This window comes from Chelonoidis abingdonii, chromosome 3, assembly GCF_003597395.2.
Source record: "Chelonoidis abingdonii isolate Lonesome George chromosome 3, CheloAbing_2.0, whole genome shotgun sequence".
In the NCBI taxonomy this organism is placed as follows: Eukaryota; Metazoa; Chordata; order Testudines; family Testudinidae; genus Chelonoidis; species Chelonoidis abingdonii.
The window spans coordinates 120261591-120279661 of record NC_133771.1 but is presented as its reverse complement, the minus strand read 5'-3'; the positions used below and the strand labels follow the sequence as shown (position 1 = coordinate 120279661).

The 18071-nt window shown below is 40.9% G+C and overlaps 1 protein-coding gene across 10 annotated transcripts in view; it reads left to right on the top strand.

The window, feature by feature from the left end:
• SYNE1 (spectrin repeat containing nuclear envelope protein 1) overlaps window positions 1–18071 on the top strand; it is a 498327-nt gene that overhangs the window by 105461 nt on the left and 374795 nt on the right. For all 10 annotated transcript variants that reach the window (XM_075064060.1, XM_075064059.1, XM_075064058.1 and 7 more), the window contains exons 3-4: window positions 3946–4041; window positions 15770–15853. In XM_075064060.1, coding sequence (XP_074920161.1) covers window positions 3946–4041; window positions 15770–15853 — 180 coding nt within the window. The remainder of the gene's footprint in view (window positions 1–3945; window positions 4042–15769; window positions 15854–18071) is intronic.

The window sequence follows — 18071 nt, the reverse complement described above, 5'->3', positions numbered from 1 at the left end:
TCAGCAAGTTTGTTCATACTACTTGGGATATACTGAATTTCACAGGTACATGGAACTGAACTGCAGTAAGGCTGATGTCCACAAAAACCTTAAAAAGAAGAGTTAGTGATTGTCATTAAAAAGTCAACATTTGCTAACCATTCTCACACTGGCATGAAATACTCCAGGAGATAGTTGTGGTATTACAGGCATAACAGTGTGAGAAATGTTAAGTTTGTGACCACTGTATATTGATAATAAACACGTTGGAGATGGATCGATATGCGTGTTGGATTTTTTTGCAGTTAAATATCGCAGACTGTATACATGCTTCACATATAGGTGCTTCTAAATGCAATGTGCCAAATCATGCAGTCCTGATGTAGATCTTACTCAGGCAAAATCCCAATTCACTTCATCACACTCTGCCCTAATATAACCAGAATACAGATGGAAGTCAGTGAGAACTCTAAGAGCTGCCAAAGCATTTGGCTTTATATTGTTGTTTGTTTCAGCTAAATCAGTAATGTTTTAACTAATGCAGCATGACCATGGTAGCATACAAAAAAAACAGAACAAAAAAAAGTTGCTATGTCATTTACTTATCGTTCGTAAGAAAGAGTCTTGAGTTATTAGCTATGCATACATGTTATTTTTAAATGGGTCCTTAGATGCTTTTCTCTTTTGAAACAGATGTCTACATTTTAATGACACTAGAAGACTTTACATATTGCACCAAGCATTTTGGGTTAGCAAGCAAGCTACCTACCTAATTTAAAATTTATGAGGGAATGGTACGAATCTAGTAATTGTGTATTGCACAGAAGTTAGCTCTTAAATGTTCATATGTCACTTATCTGTGTTTTCTGCTTCCCTTTTATCTGTTTTGTACTGGTTTTATTTATATCTCTATGCAAGTGTTCTCTTCTGCTATGCACTGTGAGTGATTGTAAAGAGAAAAAATAAGACAACTTCAGTCAATAGAATACGCTGAGGTTTATTTTTACCAGCTAGTACCAGCAAGAGATGAATTGCAGTTTCCTGATTTAAGAGGAACTGTTGTGGTTTCCCTTACTTCTCAGCATTTGGTCTCAAAATCTTTGCTGTCAATAATTTGGTTGTTTTTTTGCCACTTCTCATCTTTTCCAGCACTCTTTATGTTTTGTCTCCTTTTCCAAGTTCTATGAAATCTGTCTTCACAGATTTAGATTGCATGAAAAGCACAGCATTTTAGAAGTTAAATTTTCTGGGAGAAACCCTGGTTTCACTGAAGACAATGGCAAAATGATGCGATTTCACCACTGTTATTGATGTGATGACCTCCTTTATGGATCATTATCTTCACTGCTAAATCCAAATACATGAAAGAAGTACAATGTTGCTTCAAAATTTACATGGGAAAAAACATCACAGAAGGAAATGAATTGTATCTATATCTGTAGCATGTAATGCAAGATTGCCTGGGACAAATCCATTCTTAGTGAATTTGTTACTCCATTGATTTCACTGGAGTTACAGTGAGGAAGAGTTTGGTCTAGCATCGAGGTATGAGTAGAAATGTAAGTGTGGTAAGCAGAGGGTTTTTCTTTAAACAAAATTATTCATTAATCTGGTACTGTTAAATTTACCGACCGGTATTTGGTGACACTGGCATATCAGAATGAAAAGAAGTTTACATGTTACTCTGATCATCTTTTTTAAAACCGTACAACATAGTTGTACAGTAATGTAAAGGAAACCTGAGGTTCTCTTCCTGTAGCTATCAGAGCATAACCACATAAGAAATCTTAAATGTACAGACTCATTTCAACAAAAGAATGTTCTTTTCACCTAATGCTAAAAGTATTTTTTTCATAGAAGAAATAGATAATCTAGATAAAATAACAAAGGGAGAGTATTTTCAGTGTTGGAGGCTACAAACCCAGGGATACTTTGCTTTTTCCTGCCTTGTTATATCATCGCTGCTCCTGAAGGGAAATGCTTCTTTTTTTATCTCCAGCTTTTCAGTTACTTTCTGTATTAACTGTACAAGAGCAGTACATCAAGTTAGTTGTGCAAGCATGATTTTTCAGATGTACATCTGATGTAACCATAAAACAAAATAGGCACCTCTTTTGCAGTTTAGTGTATATTAGTCCCTGATACTCATAGGTTATGTTCTCACTTATTTATCTGTTTAGTCACGGTAACAGTTGTTGCCCTGCATGGCCTCTGTGAGCTCAGGGTTTTTTGTTTGTTTCTTTTTTTTCTAGGTTTTACAAACAATGAAGACTGAACTTTGTTATTGTTTCACTATATGTTTAAAGAAATAAAAATAAAGTTTAGAAAAAAAGTGTGCATCTGAAAAATCAATGTTATTGTTGCCCTATTAGACAGTTATCAGCAACAAAACATGTGAATGCTTATAAACTTGAGGTGAAATCCTGGCTTCAGTATAATCAATGTGAATTTTTCCAGTGACTTCAGTGGGTCCAGGATTTCACTGTATTTTTTGATGTGCTAGATTAGGGAAAATGCATGAAATTGTTATTGTACTATCCAATTGATAGAGTTACATAAAATGGCACAGGAAGTGTCAAAGCAGTTGAGAGAGTAGACTTTAATGATGACATCTTATTGTTCAGAATATCTGGAAACAAAATCTGTTTAAGTATATTTTCAATATTATCATGTTGTCTCTGAAAATTTAATAGCATGTGTTACAGTAACTTGTCATGACTGGGAACTGATGTTCTGAGTAACTTAGTGTTGGAGAACTGCAGTGCCTCAAGGATAAAGGGAGGGGGGAAATATGGCAACCTTCTGAAACAATAGTCAGCAATGTAAAAGTAGTACTTTCACTCCGACAGCCCCAGCACACTAAAGACTTCCTGGCACACCTTGTCTTCCCTTCATACTACTCACCCAGTCGTATGTTTCAGGTTTAGAGACTGTTGAAATTCTGGTACTGTATTGAATACTGGGTGGAATATGAGATTAATCAAAATATGGCTGTAATTTTGTATTCAGGAACTGTGTGTTTGATCTTACTTAATAGTCTCTTAATGTGCATATTGACATTGTAGATTCCTCCCAAGTTTACAGTTTTTAATAAGAATGACAAATTTTTGCATTTCTGCAGCAAAAATGATGGTGAATCTAAATGTAGATGAAAGATGCTTTTAGGTTTGGAAATCAGTAATGACTATTGAAATTGTAAACATTCACTCAAAGCCAGGACATTAGGTAAAGGGTTCAGTGATGTGGGATTAAAGTTTAAGAATATTTAAGGTGCCACCATATTATTTTTTATATTGCACATCTGTATAATAACTTTGTATCCTGCAAGTCTATGTGTTCATTGCAAGTGGATGTGGAAGCTATCCATGGGCATTATTAATAAGATTAAAAAGTAGACGTAGTCCTTCATATGGAGCTTCTAAGCCTATTGTTTGAATGTTCCCTTCCTCTCAAGAACACAGAATCAAAAACAGGACTAATTGTGGAAGGGCAAATTAGTGTGCATAAACAGACTTAAGCTGAAGTGTGATCCTGAGCATGAAAATTGAACATGTAACTATACACTCCTCTCTTTGACCTTAATGCTGCTAGGTGGTGGGAATAACTTGGCAGCTGCATATCTCACTAATGCAGAATATAGCTACCTTTCACTCTCTGTCCCTCTTGTCATTTTTACCTGGATCTTACGGCTAGTCAATGGAGCTATGCTGATTTGCATCAACTGGGGATCTGGCCCTATATGTTCAACATTCCATGCCTTCACTGTGCAGGGTAGTAGATTTATTTCAGGTCCTTCCATTATGATATGAATGCATCTAGTATTACATTCCAGAGCCAGCAATGCCAAATGGTAACTGTCCCATTAAACCATTGCTGACAAAGACCAGATTAATTTTCTATCCCTTTCTATTTTAACAAAGTATTAGTATTGGTAGTTATGATATCTGATTTATTTTCACCTTTCAGCGCAATCCCCCCTTGGTGGTCAATGATCTATTTGAAGATATCAAAGATGGAGTTATGCTACTTGCTCTTTTGGAGGTTCTTTCTGGTCAGAAACTGGTAAGGATTTGTTTCCATTTGAATTGAGATAAGATGGCTCTCTGAACTTCTAAGTTGATTATTATAATTAAATAATTTTCTGCTTTTTGTTTTTCATTTTTTTTACATTGTAATACATGAAAGACAACAGGTGCCTATGCGTTACAGCATAAAACAGGTATATTAGCTGGGTAGTCTGCCTGGTTAAGGTATAGGGCATACTTTATTATAGACTGACATTTTTTGTTTTACTCCCTGTTTGTGAAAATATGCACACAGTGTCTGTTGCTATCAGTGTGTATGTGTTTCACTGGAGCTTAACATTAAAACACAACATTATTTTTGTTGTGTTTGTGCACCAGCATCATCAGGATCTGAAGTTGACAAAAATCACAAATCATTAGAGTCAGTAGAGGGAAAATAAGAACACACAACACTTTCTGTACATCTCACAGAAATAGTGGCTATCTTACTTGTTTAGTTTATTCATTTCTTTATGAGAGTGGTGAATAGTTAATATTAGCTAGAGCAGCGTTTCTCAAATGTGGCCACTGGCCACTAGGGGCTGTTCTTGAGGCCACAGGCTCCTGGGCGGTGATAGGACGGGGACGGGACAGGCAAAGCAGTAGCTCCTCCTCTGGGGCCACCCCCCTGTGGAGCCACAAACACCAGAGGAGCAGGCAGCTGGTGTGAATTCCCCTCCTTCCTGATGGCAGTAGGACTTGGGCTTCTGGCTTCAGCACTGGGTCGGTGGGCTCCATACTCCCAGCTGCGGGTCGGTGGGCTGTAGGTGCCTGGCAGTGGACTCTGGCTTCAGGTGCCAGCCCCAGGCTCACCCCCCACACACATCGTCCCTGGCCCCCACTATCTCCCCAGCCTGCCATCCATCTCCCCCATTGCCCCTAGCCTCTGCTGCCTCCCAACCCACCTCCTCATCCAGGGCTTAATTTGTCTCCGGACTTGCTGGGACTGAGTAAGTCTGCTGTGAAAAAATGATATTTGTATGTTTGTTAATATCACTTTTGAGGGTCTCCCAGTTAGCTAGCAGACTTACTAGCTAGCAAGTCTTTATTTAAAAAAAAAAGGCAACCAAAAAAGCAAAAGAAACAACAACAATAAATGACAAGAACATGCAAAGCACCTTATTTGTGTTTCTATTCTGTTTAGGTCCAATAAAGTATAGAGACAATGGTACATTATTTTTATAACTGAATCCTTCACTCATACTCCCAGAGCCCTGTAGTCACTCTTGATCCACTGAGTGTCACACTTTGCAGTATCATTTGTGCCCAAATGGATGAGTAGTATGGGGTAGTAGTCAGAGGGCTGGATAATCCTCGAGAATGCCTCCATAACATCTCGGATACGTGCCCCTGCCAGGCACAGCAGCCAGCAAACAGAGCTGCTAACGGGAGTTTCAGAGGGAGTTCTGTTGGAGGAGCAGGTTTTTGTAGTTTGTGGATTGTATTGTGTAGTTAGTGAGTGTGCGTGTGTGTGGAGGCCGCTAGGGGCTGTGTGCTGGGAGAGTGGCTGAGCCCTGATTAGGGGGCGGGGCTTACCTGATTAGGGGTCCTATAAAAGTAGCCAGCCAGTCAGGCAGGCGAGTGGCACAGACAGCTGCAGCGGCACAGCAGCCAGCACACAGAGCTACTAACGGGAGTTTCAGAGGGAGTTTCCAGGGGAGGTTGCAGGGGAGGCTAAGACAGAGAACCAACAGCTTGACAAGGGTAGGCAGTGGTCTGCCCAGCGGTGACGTTGCTGTTGGGGATCCGTGCTGTGTTGTGTGGCTCTGACTGCCAGGCACGAAGTGAGAAGGCCATGACTGACACAGAGATAGCAGTGAAAGACACACTGAGGATTGACTGGATGTGGAGCTGCGGCATGTACATGATCCTGGAGGGGGTGCCTGAAGAAGGGATTACATCTGCATGAAGTGCCGCTGATAGAGCTGATGGAAGAAAAGATACGAAGATTAGAGATGAGGTGGAAACTTTGGTTGAGTTCAGAAAGGGGTTTGAGCAGACGATGGAACACAGACACGAGGGGGCTGAAGGGATAAGCTCGATGTGCAGATGGAAGCAGGACCAAGAATTCTGAGGAGGGACTGCTGGGTGAGGAAAAGTGGCGGTGGAAGCATGTGACTAGAGAACCGGCAGAGAAAGACGGCCACGTGAAGGACGAACTAGAACTCAGGAACAGGTTTTGCAGAGTTGGATAATGAAAGGGGCACAGCAGGTGTCGCTTGAAGGAGGAAGGCAAGGAAAAGAGAAGAGCAGCTATGTCTGGCAGAGAAGGGAGGAGTCAATGGAGGCAACACCAAATATGAGCCCCAGGAGGATATGCAGAGATAGGAATGAGAGGACTGACAAGACCAGATGGTGCAGAAGATAGCACAGAGAAAGAATCACACTGTCACCAGGAAAAGGCAGGCTTAGTGATTGGAGAGACTCACAAATATAACATGAAATAGGACCTAAAATGAACTAGAATGGGAGACAGAAAAGGTGTGCTGTCTGCGGGTGCTAAGATACAGGATATGGACCTGAGGCTGAAAGGTCCTAGCGGAGCAGGGAAAAAGAATCTGTTGTTGTCCTTCATGTGGGAACGAATGATACGAATAGATACTCGCTGGACTGTATCAAGGGAGACTATGCCAGGTGTGCGCGGGGTAGGAAATCGAGGCTCAGGTGATCTTCAGTGGTATCTGCTCGTGAGGAGAAAGGGCGACAAAGGTGTGACAAGATTATGGAGATCAACAGATGGCTCAGGCAGTGGTGCTATAAGGAGGGCTTTGGGATGTACGGTCATGGGAAGCATTTACGGACAGAGACTGTTCTCTCGGATGGACTTCACCTGAGTAAGGAGGGATTAGACTTCTAGGATGGAGCTCGCGAACTGATCAAGAGAGTTTAACTAGGAATTTGGGGGAGATGTTGGGAGATGTCCAGGAGATCTCCATGCCAGATTTAACCTTGGGAGGGAAGAAAACAAAATAAGAGGGATACAGTCGTGGACCAAAGAATTGACATAGGAGGAGGGGCGGTGTAGATACCAGCTAACAGGTGATGCTGTGGTAGAATGTCTGTGCTAACAGGGTAAGGATGTCAGTGACGCCAAATGCCAAAATTAAAATGTCTGTACACTAATGCGAGGAGCCTCTGGTAACGAAATGGAGACTGAGCTACTGGTGCAGGAAGAAACCAGATATTATAGGGTAACGAACGTGTGGAATACTAGTCATGACTGGAGTACAGGTATTGAAGGCTATGTGCTGTTTAGGAAGACAGAAAGAAAGGCAAAGTGGTGAGTAGCATTGTACATCAATGATGAGGTCAACTGTAAAGAATAAGAAGTGATGGAATGGATAGACAGAGTCTGTCTGGGCAAAATCACACTGGAAGAAAGCTACTAGAGCCTCCCTGAGATAGTGCTTGGGTGTGTGCTACAGACTGCCGGATCTGATTTGGATTGGATAGAGACCTCTTTAATGTTTTAATGAAGTAATACTTAGGGGGAAATGTGATCATGGGGCTTCAACTTCCGATATAGACTGGGACAAATGCTTGCAAGAATAATAGGCTAGATTTTCTGGATGTGATAGTAGATGGTTTCTTCACCAAGTAGTTGAAGAACAACAAGAGGAGATGCATTTTAGATTTGGTTTGGTGCAGTGAGACCTCGTAGAAGAAATGGTTGTAGGGAACCTTGGTTCGGTGATCATGAGCCAATTCAGTTCAAACTAGATGGAAGGATAAACAAAGGTAGATCTGGATAGTAGGTTTTTGACTTCTCCAGGCTAACTTTAAAGAGTTAAGGAAATTAGTTAGGAAGTGGATTGGACTGCAGAACTTGTGGATCTAAATGCAGAGGAGGCCTGGAATTACTTTAAGTCGGCAGCTGCAGAAACTATCGTCTCTTCTTCTCGTGGGTTGTGGCGAGCGGAGAGACATGGGTGTGTAGAGCGATCTATACCCTCAGAGTAGTCTACAACCACAAGAAGAATAGCGGGTGTGAAGCAGGGGCAGCTGGTCGTGGGCCGAATGGAAGGTTGGGTTTGGCGGGGGTGCAGGGCAGAGGGATAGCAGGTGAGTGGGAGACGGAGAGGCGTATGGAGGTGGCCCGGGGTGAGAGGGCGCGGGCGAAGTGCCAGAGATAGTTGTTCTGGCAGGCTTGGCACTGAGAGTTGGGGTATTATTTAAACAACCATATTGCTGATTATATATATTATATTTACAGGAAAGAGCTAATACAGTGCATAACAAAAGAAATCAAATAAATAAATATTCCAAATAAGGTGTTCCCAGAAAACTAATCCTGGTCCAGATTCACGTTAACAAATCATTCGATAAAATATAGAACAAGAAGTGCCTAATATTACAGAGCAGTAACACCCTGGTGGTGAAGGCATGTGACTGTGATTGAGCAATCACTTTATTCTTTAATATACAAAAGAAAATTTTTTAAAAATATCTTACAGAAAATGTAAACATCTTTCATTGATATGGTGTACGGTCAAGCCTCACTAGATGTACAGAGAATGAAGTATCGAAATTTGGGTAGGTGTTAGGGATGCTGGGAGAGATTGAGCGGTATGGGAGGGTGGCGAGGCAGTGGTGTGGGTGTGTGTGGAGGGGCAAGCGGTAGGCCGCGTCGTGTAGGAAGTTTCAATGTCTGAAAAACAGTACCAGACGCATCACAGGTTAAGTGCAGCAGCACCATCACCTTTCACACTACTGAAGAAAGACTGTGGTAATTATGAATTATAAGTAGCAGCTGAATCTAACTTCATAAAGTCTAGGAGTTTTTCCATTGCTTCTCAGGCCATAGATGAAACACACCGCCAGGCAAAAGAATAATGAAGCACAAATGAAGCAAAGCTAAAATAATTAGGGGGGGGGGGGGGGGAAACCCCCATCCGCCGCGCCCCCGCCTCCCTCCTCCCCCCCTTTATACTGAGAGAATAGACAGGCCTGTAACTAGACCTGAATTGGAGAAACAGAAGGGTGTGCTTGGCTGCCGGTGCTAAGATACAGGAATTGGACCGAGGCTGAAAAGGATCCTAGCGGGAGCAGGAAAGAATCTGTTGTATTGTCCTTCAGTGTGGAACGAATTGATCGGCTAGAGATACTCGCTGGACTGTATCAAGGAGACTATGCCAGGTATGGGGAAGACCGCTAAGGAAATCGAGCTCAGTGATCTTCAGTGGGATTCTGCCGCGTCCTAGAGAAGGGCGACAAAGGTGTGACAAGATTATGGAGATCCCAACAGATGCTCAGCAGTGGTGCTATAAAGGAGGGCTTTGGGATGTACGGTCATTGGGAAGCATTTACGGACAGAAGACTGTTCTCTCGGATGGACTTCACCTGAGTAAGGAGGGAAATAGACTTCTAGGATGGAGGCTCGCCGAACTGATTAAGAGAGCTTTAAACTAGGAATTTGGGGGAGATGGTTGGGAGATGTCCAGGAGATCTCCATGCCAGAATTTAACCTTGGAAAGGGAAGTAAACAAAGTAAGAGGGGATACAGTCCGTGGACCGAAGAATTGACATAAGGAGGAAAAGGGGTGTAGATACCAGACTAACAGGTGATGCTGGTGGTAGAATGTCTGTGCATAACAGGGTAAAGAATGTCATGACGCCAAATGCCAAAAAATTAAATGTCTGTACACTAATGCGAGGAGCCTAGGTAACAAGATGGAGGAACTGGAGCTACTGGTGCAGGAAGTGAAACCGGATATTATAGGGATAACAAAAAAAGGTGGAATAGTAGTCATGACTGGAGTACAGGTATTGAAGGCTATGTGCTGTTTAGGAAAGACAGAAAGAAAGGCAAAGGTGGTGGAGTAGCATTGTACATCAATGATGAGGTCAACTGTAAAGAAATAAGAAGTGATGGAATGGATAAGACAGAGTCTGTCTGGGCAAAAATCACACTGGGAAAGAAAGCTACTAGAGCCTCCCCTGAGATAGTGCTGGGGTGTGCTACAGACCGCCGGGATCTGATTTGGATATGGATAGAGACCTCTTTAATGTTTTTAATGAAGTAAACACTAAGGGGAATGTGTGATCATGGGAGACTTCAACTTCCCAGATATAGACTGGAGGACAAGTGCTTGCAAGAATAATAGGGCTCAGATTTTTCTGGATGTGATAGCAGATGGATTTCTTCACCAAGTAGTTGAAGAACCAACAAGAGGGGATGCCATTTTAGATTTGGTTTTGGTGAGCAGTGAGGACCTCGTAGAAGAAATGGTTGTAGGGGACAACCTTGGTTCGAGTGATCATGAGCTGATTCAGTTCAAACTAGAGATGGAAGGATAAACAAAATAGATCTGGGATTAGGGTTTTTGACTTCTCCAGGGCTAACTTAAAAGAGTTAAGGAAATTAGTTAGGGAAGTGGATTGGACTGAAGAACTTGTGGATCTAAAATGCGGAGGAGGCCTGGAATTACTTAAAAGTCGCAGCTGCAGAAACTATCGGAAGCCTGCATCCAAAAAGGGGAAAAAAACCATAGGCAGATTGTAGTTGCTCAAAAGACTGAGCTGGATGAGCAAGCATCTCAGAGAGGTGATTAAGAAAAAGCAGAAAGCCTACAAGGAGTGGAAGAAAGGTGGGATTAGCAAGGGAAGCTACCTTAGTGAGGTCAGAACATGTAGGGATAAAGTGAGGAAGGCTAAAAGCCATGTAGAGTTGGACCTTGCAAAGGAATTAAAACCAATAGTAAAAGGTTCTATAGCCACATAAATAAGAAAAAACAAAGAAAGAAGAGTGGGACCGCAATATACACTGAGGATGGAATGGAGGTTAAGGATAACCTAGGCATGGCCCAATATCTAAATAAGTACTTTGCCTCAGTCTTTAATAAGGCTAATGAGGAGCTTAGGGATGATGGAAGGATGATAAACGGGAATGAGGATATGGAGGTGGATATTACCACATCTGAGGTGGAAGCCAAACTTGAACAGCTTGATGGGACAAAATCGGAGGGCCCAGACAATCTCCATCCAAGAATATTAAAGGAACTGGCGCATGAAATTGCAAGCCCGTTAGCAAGAATTTTAATGAATTTTAATGAATCTGTTAAACTATAGGGGGTTGTACCGTATACGACTGGAGAATTGCTAGCGTAGTCCTATCTTCAAGAAAGGGAAAAAAAGTGATCCGAGTAACTATAGGCCTGTTAGTTTGACATCTGTAGTATGTAAGGTCTTGAAAAAAAATTTTGAAGGAGAAAGTAGTTAAGGACATTTGAGGTCAATGGTAATGGGGACAAATTACAACATGGTTTTACTAAAGGTAGATCACTTTGCCAACCAACCTGATCTCCTTCTTCGAGAAGGTGACAGATTATCTAGACAAAGGAAATGCAGTAGATCTAAATTTACCTCGATTTCAGTAAGGCATTTGACACGGTCCACATGGGGAATTGTTAGTTAAATTGGAAAAGATGGGGATGAATATGAAATTGTAAGGTGGATAAGGAACTGGTTAAAGGGGAGACTCCAACGAGTCGTACTGAAGGGTGAACTCTCAGGCTGGAAGGAGGTTACTAGTGGAGTTCCTCAAGGATTGGTTTTGGGACCAATCTTATTTAACCTTTTTATTACTGACCTTGGCACAAAGAGCGGGAATGTGCTAATAAAGTTTTGCGGATGACACAAAGCTGGGGGTATTGCTAAACAGAGAAGGACCATGAAGGGGATATCATACAGGAAGATCTGGATGACCTTGTAAACTGGAGTAATAGTAAATAGGAAAATTTAATAGTGAAAAGTGCAAGGTCATGCACTTAGGGATTAATAATAAGAATTTTAGATATACATTGGGGACACATCAGTTGGGAAACAACAGAGGAGGAGAAGGACCTTGGAGTATTGGTTGATCGAAGGATGACTATGAGCCGCCAATGCGATATGGCCGTTAAAAAAGCAAATGCGGTTTTAGGATGCATCAGGCGAGGTATTTCCAGCAAAGATAAGGAGGTGTTAGTACCGTTATATAAGGGCACTGGTGAGACCTCACCTGGAATACTGTGTGCAGTTCTGGTCTCCCATGTTTAAGAGGATGAATTCAAACTGGAACAGGTTCAGAGACGGGCTACTAGGATGATCCGAGGAATGGAAAACCTGCCTTATGAAAGGAGACTCAAAGAGCTTGGCTTGTTTAGCCTAGCCAAAAGAAGGCTGCGGGGGGATATGCTTGCTCTATATAAATATATCAGGGGATTAATATTAGGGAGGAGAGGAATTATTTAAGCTTAGTACTAATGTAGACACAAGGACAAATGGGTACAAACTGGACATTAGGAAGTTTAGACTTGAATTAGACGAAGGTTTCTAACCATTAGAGGAGTGAAGTTCTGGAACAGCCTTCCGAGGGGAGTAGTGGGGGCAAAAGACATATCTGGCTTTCAGACTAAGCTTGATAAGTTCATGGAGGGATGATATGATAGGATAGTTTAATTTTGGCAATTGATCTTGGATTCTCAGCAGATAAGTCTGCTCAATGGTCTGTGATGGGATGTTAGATGGGATGGGATCTGAGTTACTGCAGAGAATTCTTTCCTGGGTGCTGGCTGGTGAGTCTTGCCCACATACTCAGGGTTTAGCTGATCACCATATTTGGGGTCGGGAAGGAATTTTCCTCCAGGCAGGTTGGCAGGGCCCTGGAGGTTTTCGCCTTCTTCTGCAGCGTGGGCATGGGTCACTTGCTGGTGGATCTCTGCAGCTTGAGGTCTTCAAACCACAATTTTGAAGACTTCAGTAACTCGGACATAGGTTAGGGGTTGTATAGCACAGTGAGATGGTCGAGTTCTGTGGCCTGCTTTGTGCAGGAGGTCTGTCATAGACAGATAGCTAAGGGTTGAATGTTTCTTTCACCTGTAAAGGGTTAACAAAGGGAACCAAACACCTGACCAGAGGACCAATCAGGAAACGGATTTTTTAAAAGCTCAGGGAGGGAATGTTTGGGTCTGTGTCTTTGTCTGTCTCTCAGCTATGAGAGGGGTCTTTCTATCTGTAAGCTTCTAATCTTCAGTTTCAAAGTTGTGAGTACAAAGGTAGAAAAAACAATAGGCTGTTATTGTTTTTTTTTGTATTTACATGTGTGTAGTTTGCTGGAATGTTTTAAATTGTATCTCTTTTTGAATAAGGCTGTTTATTCATATTTTTCTTTTTAAGCAATAGCCCTGTGTATTGTCACTTTAATGCAGAGATCATTTTTTTTGTCTTTTTCTTTCTTTTTATATAAAGCTTTCTTTTTTTAAACTTGTTGATTTTCTTTTTTTCTAGTTATGGCAAGGGATAGGAATCTCTGTGCCAGGATTACTGTCTCTCTCAGGGAAGACTGGGAGGGGGAAAAGAAGGAGGGGGAAGGTAAATTGTTTCCTCTCGGTTTGTGTTTCAAGGAGATTGAAGCAGGGAAATCTCCTAGTATACCCAGGGAGGGAAAATCTGGGAGGAATAGTAAAGAGCAGGGAAATGGTTTATTTCTCCTTGTTTTAAGAATCCAAGGGATTTGAGTTCTTGGGGTCCCCAGGGAAGGTTTTGGGGGGACCAGAGTGTACCAGGCACTGGAATTCCTGGTTGGTGGTAGGCTATCAGATCTAAGCTGGTAATTAAGCTTAGAGGGGTTCATGCAGGCACCCAGATTTCTGGACGCGTAGGGTTCTGTGGCCTACTTTGTGCAGGAGGTCAGACTAGATGATCATATTGGTCCCTTCTGACCTATGAGTCTATGAGCATACCTCCTGAAATGAAATGTCAGGGCGAATCAGTCTTTAATTCTGAGGCCAACTTGGCCCTATGTGGGTCAGCAGTGGTGAGTAGGGTTATCCGTTAGGAGTTCCAGCCCCTTCCAAACCAGCCCAGGGATCAGATTGCAAGCCCCTAAAGGATAGAGATAGAATCTTTCCCTGAACTCACTCTAGGGCTCAAGAGTTTCACTCTGCCCCCTACTCAAGTCACTGTCTGAATGCCAATTTTCAGCTGTTATTCTTTAGTTGTATCTAGCTATCATCTGCTTCCATAAAATATAGGGAGGCATTTTGATTCCAGATGGCAGCCTACACTAGATTATAACAGCTTTAAAGTCATTTAAACTACTTGCCAGTCTGATAGTAAGCATGCTTAAGGATACTTCACTTGAATGAAGATTGCTTAATTTGAGTTATGTGTTCTGAAGGGTTACTAGGATTTCTGCTGTGTTGAACTGCACTAGTTTTTTTACTCTGTTCTATGCTTTTCCGAGAAGGGAAGTCTCCCCCTTGTGGTAACATGTTATTCATGATCCAAGAAAGGAACTTTACCTTAGTCAATGGTGACATTGAAATTCATTATATTGAAGCCAACATAAATACACTATTGAAAGAAAAGAGACAACATAGACCCAGAAAAATGACTGGAGTTTTAAAAAGACACTTTATCAGGTTTGCTGAAAGGATAGGCAAAAGAATGATAATAGATAGTTTACAGGTTGAAAAGGACTTTTCATCCAGTATGATCCCAGAGTGTTTTATAATATATATATAAGTATTAGGATTACCATCTATGGAACTACAGCCACTGCTGGGGTGGAACATAGTTGGTGTTTTACAGTGCATAGCAACAGTACACTACAGTTTAAGACAGGAAGTGAAGATTATTAGAACCCACTGAAATTGCAGGGGGAATTTCAGGATCCATAGCAGAACTTTGTTAAAATAGTTTATGATTTTCTGAATAGGAATGAAAATGGAAATAGTTAATGATCCAGTGATACCAAAATGTGGATTGCCTATTAGGTGCATTCTGTAGAATGAGTTGTTCAAGATAGGGGAAACATATGGGTCCGGGTCTCAGAGATCCATTTTTCAGGTATGACATTTACATGATCTTAAAACCTGTCTAGACTACACTTTGATTTTAAAATTTACTGAAGAGATTTCTTGAGAATAATACAACCATTCTCTATCTTTCTTGATGGAATAATGTATCACAGGATGATTAGATGTAAATGTTAATGTTCACTTTCAAATTTTAAAAGTTTAGGATTTACGGGGTGTTTGTGTCTTGATTACATTCAAAGAGTTGTATGTCTCCCCGTTGGAGAAAATCCCCTGTTCAGAAAGGACTCATGATAGTTTGCTGGCCTCAGAAAGGCCGTGAACCATATTTGATAGCGTTCCCCTGGAAAAAGTGAAAAGATCTACTTCAAATTGAATTTTTGAAGTAATAACCACCATTATCATTCACTTTGTAAACAATACTTTGGAGATGGCATGTTCACTTCCCTTACTTATGTGTCCAAAAAACAAAACCTGCTTAAATACATAAGCGTTATTGGGAAGAAAAATAGCTATTAGTATTATAGGAATTGTGATTTGTTATTTAAACTTCAGTGAATCTTCTACATTTATACATTTAGAAAAAAATGTAGTAAAGAATAGAGAAATTAGTGAATATTGTTTTTGACTAGCTTGTGTTGTGAGGTTGTTAACTAAATAGAACTTGATTATCCTTTTGGATTGCAATACATAGATCTAAAATTTAAGCAAAGCTGTAAAATTCACCTTCAATATTCCTATCTTTTATTATATTTGCTGTATATCTATTTGCATATACAAAAATCCTAATCTGAGTGCATTCAACAATATTTTCACATATCAGTCAGGTCACTGCACATGTACATGTGCTTTTATAATGACATGGCCGTCACTTTGTAAGAACGTTGGTATAAATCTGATTGTAATTGGCACTATTCTTTCTTTAAGCCCTGCGAGCAGGGACGTCATCTGAAGAGAATCCATTGGGTGGCTAATATTGGCTCTGCCCTTAAGTTTCTAGAAGGAAGGCGGGTAAGTTTAATTAACATTCTGTCAACACTATTTTGTTTTCCCCAGTTGATCTTTCCTGAAGTCCATATTCTAGCTTCACCTAATTTCTGTAATCTTGAAGAGTCTGGGCTACACAGAATCCTAAGTATCTATGTGCTGTACATAGGTCTGCTATAAAGGTATGATAGAATGAAATCCAAATATCAACTGCCAAGATATGATTTTGGTGCAACTTTTCTTTTTTGGACATTGAGCAACTATTAATGGACTCCTCAATTATTATGTGTTCTTCAGTTAATTTTCTTAGATCCTGTTATGAATAAAAAGCTGCCCTACCTGTTGATACATTTGGGGTAAACAGCTCGTCTGCAATTAGAACACATCCCCAAACTTAATTAAATGATATTTGCGAAAATAAATTCCCATAAAGAATAGACGTGAGAACTCGAAAACATTCTGGTCATTATTTCCCTGACTGGCATTCAGGCCAAGATCTTGCCTAATTCTGGAGAAATCGAACTGTTGCCATTTTAGTACCAGAAATGAAACAAAACACAATAAATAAAATTCAGAATGTTCTTGGTATGAATGCCAAATAAAGTAATCCTACTTCTGCATGTATTCCTGGATCTCCTCCTCCTGCTGTCTTTACTCTATTGACTTACGTTTATCTTTTTTATTAGCTTAGATGTCTTTAGTTCCTTTTTACATTTGGCTTTTTTTTATATTTCTGCAACACCAGATTGCATCTGATAGCATAGTGATAAGAGAGGTTAAACCTATGAACCAGCAGCCATCAGTGATTTTTGGCACATTTTGCTTCCATCTCACACTATGATATCTCTGATCTAATTACTTTTCTGCCACACAAGAGACTGTCATAGCAGCTCCCTGTAGAAATAAATCCACCTCAAGTTGTTGGTTTGTTTGTTTTTTTTGACTCAGTCATGGGTGGGAAAGATAGATTTCAAGAAAAGACAAAAGTATTCCCAAAACAAAATTTTGCTTCAGCTGACCTAGTGAAGTTTGTTAATACAAACTGAGCTACAGCAGCCATTCACCCTGAGAACTTTGTGCTCAAATGCAGTGAGGGCTGCCTTGCCTGCTCAGACAGGTGGTGCCAAAAAAATGATTAGGACCAGGGAAAGAGAGAACCCGGGGTGCAAAAAGAAAAACATACCTATTTTCCTTCTCTCAGAGAGTCCTGCGTAATCTTTAGTAGAGGCCACATTACATAACCTAAAGGAATCTCATGTGATTTCCACCATTTCATCAAAAAACTCTCCTTCTGTACAGAAGGAATGCTGGATCATCTATTGAAGGAGCCCCGAGATCCATCTTACGCTCTATTGTTGAATGTTGTCTTTGGTCTCGGTTGGGGTAGCAAAGCTTTTGTCAAATAAGTTTTGTGAATTTATCCAGTGATTCTACAAATACCACAGGGATGTCTTTAAAAATGAAGCTAATGTTTTATATTCCTGTGATAAGGCTGGGACTAGGGATTCACCCAAAGTTCCCTTTGAGCTACGGCATTGCTTCCCATTTTCATATATTCGGAGGTAGAATTGAGTGAGTCATGTACTGCATTGTGCAAAAATCTGAAAACTAATTGGCACTAACCTAATATCTTTTTGGACAAAACTGGGTTTTGCCATGGACCTGGAAGATTTCCTTTCTAATTCCTCAATCAACTTTAATAGAGTACAAGCTAAAGAAAATACAGTACTTGAAAGGATATGTTCATGTGAGCAGTTGCCTAATCAAAAGCTTTTTTGAGAGCCCTGTCAATCTTTTTATCTCTGGGATCTGTTACAAAAGCTTCGCTTTCTAGAGGAAATGAAGATTTGTTGGGGCTTGAGGCAGCTTTCAGGGATGAGCCCCCAAATATATATATTTTTGAGCTAGGCTATATATAGTGACTTATCCTTGTTAACCAGTAGAAGAAATACAGAATCCTAGTTTCCCCAGGAGACTTATACCAGATTTTCGTGGAGTGGATTGTCAAAATATCTTGTGGGGAATTCTCCTCTAGGACTCTTTTCAGGGTTTCTGTGGGATTTTAAGAGAGAAGGGAGTTAGCTGTACAACCCTACATGAAAGTTTTGCCAAACAAACCTTGATCCTTTGCTTTAAATGTTATAGCACAAGGGTGGGCAAACTTTTTGGCCCCAGGGCCGCATCTGGGAATGTAAATTGTATGGGAGGTTGTGAATGTTCACAAAATTGGGGTTGGGGTGCA